Here is a 4,047-nt window from a genome sequence, read left to right on the forward strand (position 1 = left end):
ATTCATTTTTTGAACCACTAAAACTGAAACCGAACCAACCAATTTCGGTTCGGTTTGATTTTTTAAATTCAGTTAAGTATTTGGTTCGGTGTTTTTAACGCATTCCTAGATGTAGCACATGCGTGACATATTTAAGGGTTATTACAATAATCGAGCCTGGTAAATCTTCAATTTCATCGGATTTTACCTCACACATCCGAATAAGTAACTTATTACGAGATAATAGGTAAGGTAGCTGCTTGCAATCTGACAACAGCTAATAAGTAACACAACTGATAAACATGATTTTCATAATATACCTCTTACATTTTCTACAAGTCTGCATCACAAAAGTAGTAAATCCTTTACATGTAACAAGGTAGTAAACATTCAGCCAGAAAGATGCAGAAAACAGCTAGGCCGTTAACATCCCTCCAGGAGGTTCCCATCAACAAACCAGATGTCTCAGTACGACCTTATTTGCAGACTTGGATGACAGAAATCCATATCTTAGCATCTCATATTCCATTAAGGGTAACCACAACTTTCCGTGCTGTAGGATAGTCACGATGCTCACACAACCATATTCCCTGAAGCAGCATCAACAAGGAAAAGTTATACAAATTCCATAGGCTATAAGCCTATAACACACCGGAAGTCAAACAAATTTGGTTTATTAGAAAGCCAATGCGCCGGAAACAGAATTTGAAGGAGGGATTGTTAGCCAAAGAGTAATTCGATAGAGCCATTAATTGCCTCACTCAAGTTCTCTTAGAAGTTAAAAGCCTTGTTGAAATCTTAAGAAAAGGCCCATGCATATCTTATCTATCATTCTGTTCGCAGGAGCTAATACTCAATAATCAACTTACACAACCAAATACAAGAAGTTTCCGCCTAGTCAAGCTGCTTACAGTAAGGTCTGTAAAATATTTCACCATGCATTAACGCCATTGACCACCGGCGTTGAAAACATTCTACAAAAGGCATTTCTATTCTTTTAACTTACATGATCTGTCTATATAAAAATAGTTCTAGCCTTTACTGACACTACAACGGTAGTAGGGAAGAATGCTTAGAATGTAAGTGTTCCCATAACAAGTTCTTTTGCAGCAAGTAATTTATTAAGTACAACTCTGCAGTTCACCTTCCCTTATCATGATGCATTTCTATTTTCCAGAATTTACATTTTAAGTTCTATTCTTACAGTGAATAATGAGCCGTTGTCCAAGATATGTATTAAGCAGAGCATGGGTGAAAATCTTTCTATTATAACCTATCATTACAAGATTGAGAGGTCCAAGCCATTTACAAGTAGAAAACTTGAAAAAGTTGAATAATGGTTTAAACTTTCACATACCTGCCAAGTTCCCATGTTAAGCTTTCCATTGGTAATTGGAACCCTGCATGAGAACAAGGAACATGTAAATGCCAACGAGGCCGTAAATTCCTCATAGCACATATAAACACTTGAAACAAGCTAGTAAGATATCCTTACATCAGTGTGCAGCCAAACATGGATGATTTAATATGCGCTGGCATGTCATCTGGTCCTGTAAAACTCAGATAACTCAGGATCAACATTTGGAATTCTTTACAGAAAAGTAAAATCGGAGTTACTAAGCACCACAGTAGCTAGCAGTCATATGATAATAGATTTAATGCAAACTCAAAGATGTCGCCAACGAAGTTACATGCTTATAGCAATTTGGGTTCAAACAGAGAAAAACAAAGTACTCCGCAGAGGAAGAGATGGAAGCTGTGGACTGAATGACTGAAATGGAATCTAAATACCAACCTTCAAGGGTATGCTTCCACGGTGCAGAGGTCCCCTGAAAATAAATGAAGACGAAAACATTATACAATGCTTGCTAGTGCTAGTGCTACAGTGATGTGAGTGATGTGAGTGATGTGATCAAATTACACAGGAAAGGAAACAAAACGAAACCAATTAACCTCAGGAACAATGGTGTTGAGGAATGTCTCTGTATCGTCACGAACATCAGAGTCGTAATTCTCATTGATAGTAAGAGAAGCACTTGTGTGCTGCACTGCAATATTAATATAATTCAAAACAACCAAAAAACAAGTATTGAAAGAAAAGAGTATTAGGCAGGCAAAGTTACGGAAGAGATGGGCAAGGCCACAGTTGAATTCTGACAAGTCCTCCCCAATTTCCTTCACTATCTGAAATACAAGACGGACATGTTTCGTGAATTCCACGACTGATTTCAATTCAAATTTCAAATCAAGGGTTAGGGTTCGATGCAGCTACCTTGGGGGTGACAAGATGACAACCCCTCTTCAGAGGAGGCAGAGTTATGGTCTTCTGGGCCCACTTGGGACCACCGGCGGCTATCATTGGAATTGAATCGACGGCGGTGCCTCCGCCTCTGCTACTCGGACTCGAACTCGGCGTCCTCACCAAACAACACTTTACTGGCACTGATACTGGGCAGCACTGCATTTGCATTTTAATTGCTATTGGCAGTAGAATAATTAGAACCAATAAAATCTTATAAAGCAGGTCTTTGATTTCATATCTGCCGCACATTTTTCCCTCCCGGGTCCACGCCCAAGCTCATAATAACAACTCCACCGTTGCTAAGGTCCCAGGCCATTCATTATTTAATCAATCCAGTAAATAATAATTACATTTAATGAACAGTAATAATTTTTTGCATCTTTATCCCTATATTGAATAGCCCTACCAATAAGCAACAAAATATTAGTATTTTATTTTTATTTATAAAATAATACAAAATAATTTTATTTGTAATTTCGGATAAGATTTTTAATCGTTCTCGTTGCGCCACATGTCATTATTCGAAAAAACAATTACTGGTGATGGATTTTGATAAGATTTTTATCCAATGTCGCCGTGCCACATGTCGTTACCTTTTTAGAATCGGTGATGATAGATTTTCGATAAGATTTTTAACCAATCACGTCATGCAACATATCACGATCTATTTACAATCTTTGAGAAAAGATTTCGATCAGATTTTTAACTAATGACGGCATGCCATGTGGCATTATCTACAACCTAATCCTTTCTGAATCCTCCATATAATCCATCATCCATCCTCAGAAATCTCACACCAATTTTCTCAAGATTTCTATCATTATTCATAGTTTTTGCTTCCTTCGTCACCAAAATCAAAATATGTATCATCATTCCTAGTTTCTCGTTCCTTTATTGGAAAAAAATTGGATTGAAACTCAGTAGTCATTTTGTTAGAAAAAAATTGGATTGAAACTTTGAGAAAAAGATAGGAATGTGGTTAAAAGTAGGTGAGAAAATATGAAACGGTGGTTGAAACTTTGAGAAAATATGAAATTATGGTTGTGATTGAAAGTATTTGAGAGAAAAATTGGAATATGGTTGAAAGATTGGAATAAGGTAGAAGATAATGAGAAGGTATTTAAAGAAAAGTAAAATCAAATTTTTTTTTTCGGATTTTTAATAATTTCTATTAAATTTTTTAATTTTTTTTCACATAATTAATCTCTGTCGTTGGATTAAAAAAATTTAATTCTAACACTCCAAATTGTGCCACGTGGCACAACGGTAATATTTCAAAATTATAAAGTGTCCTTTTTTTTAATTTATAAAGGCGAATAACATAGACCGTTGATCTCAGATCCAACAGCTAAAATTAAATAAGGTTTTTAAATTTTTGTTAACGTTGGAAATCCAATATTCCACAAAATGTTGTTGTTGAAATCCAACGGACGAGGGGAGACCACGTGGCCTCCCAACGATAACATTTTCAGAGTGTGTCGTGGACCCCAACATCTGACCAAAAAAAAAAAAAAAAGTGGCTGACGTCAACCTTGCCATCGGGCTCTCGAGCCAGATCCTATCGCTAGGCCTATCCCTCGCTCGAGCTCAATAGCCAGCTTAGGCTGGACCTTCTTGCTTGGGCAACTTGACACTATTTAATCCCTTGTCCACCGGGATATCAGCTCCGTCTGAGCTGCTCTAAGGCCATGAGATAGGCCTTGACAGGGCCCACAAGCAATGAAAGGCCAAGATACTAGGCCCACAGGTGGGCCCAATAGATTCAG

At 37.3% G+C, this 4,047-nt stretch overlaps 1 protein-coding gene across 1 annotated transcript; it reads right to left on the bottom strand.

Moving 5' to 3' along the window:
- Positions 1-260: 260 nt before the first annotated feature.
- On the bottom strand, positions 261-2,594 carry LOC103437089 (uncharacterized). The gene is made up of 7 exons (XM_008375546.4): positions 2,252-2,594; positions 2,103-2,163; positions 1,933-2,027; positions 1,775-1,808; positions 1,475-1,529; positions 1,337-1,379; positions 261-569 (listed from the first exon to the last, which is right to left on the bottom strand). Exons 1-7 carry the CDS (start codon positions 2,528-2,530, stop codon positions 498-500), a joined length of 639 nt encoding a protein of 212 aa, XP_008373768.4. The 5' UTR covers positions 2,531-2,594; the 3' UTR covers positions 261-497.
- Between the last annotated feature and the right edge of the window lie 1,453 nt (positions 2,595-4,047).

Source organism: Malus domestica, chromosome 06 (genome assembly GCF_042453785.1).
Source record: "Malus domestica chromosome 06, GDT2T_hap1".
Classification (NCBI taxonomy): Eukaryota; Viridiplantae; Streptophyta; class Magnoliopsida; order Rosales; family Rosaceae; genus Malus; species Malus domestica.

Excerpts from the sequence above, each read along its gene's own strand:
- LOC103437089 (XM_008375546.4), bottom strand. The coding sequence starts at position 2,530 with ATGTGCGGCAGATATGAAATCAAAGACCTGCTTTATAAGATTTTATTG. Across the intron at positions 2,028-2,102 it reads TGGCCTTGCCCATCTCTTCC|TGCAGCACACAAGTGCTTCT; the intron begins GTAACTTTGCCT and ends TTAATATTGCAG. Across the intron at positions 1,380-1,474 it reads ATGTTTGGCTGCACACTGAT|GGTTCCAATTACCAATGGAA; the intron begins GTAAGGATATCT and ends GTTCTCATGCAG.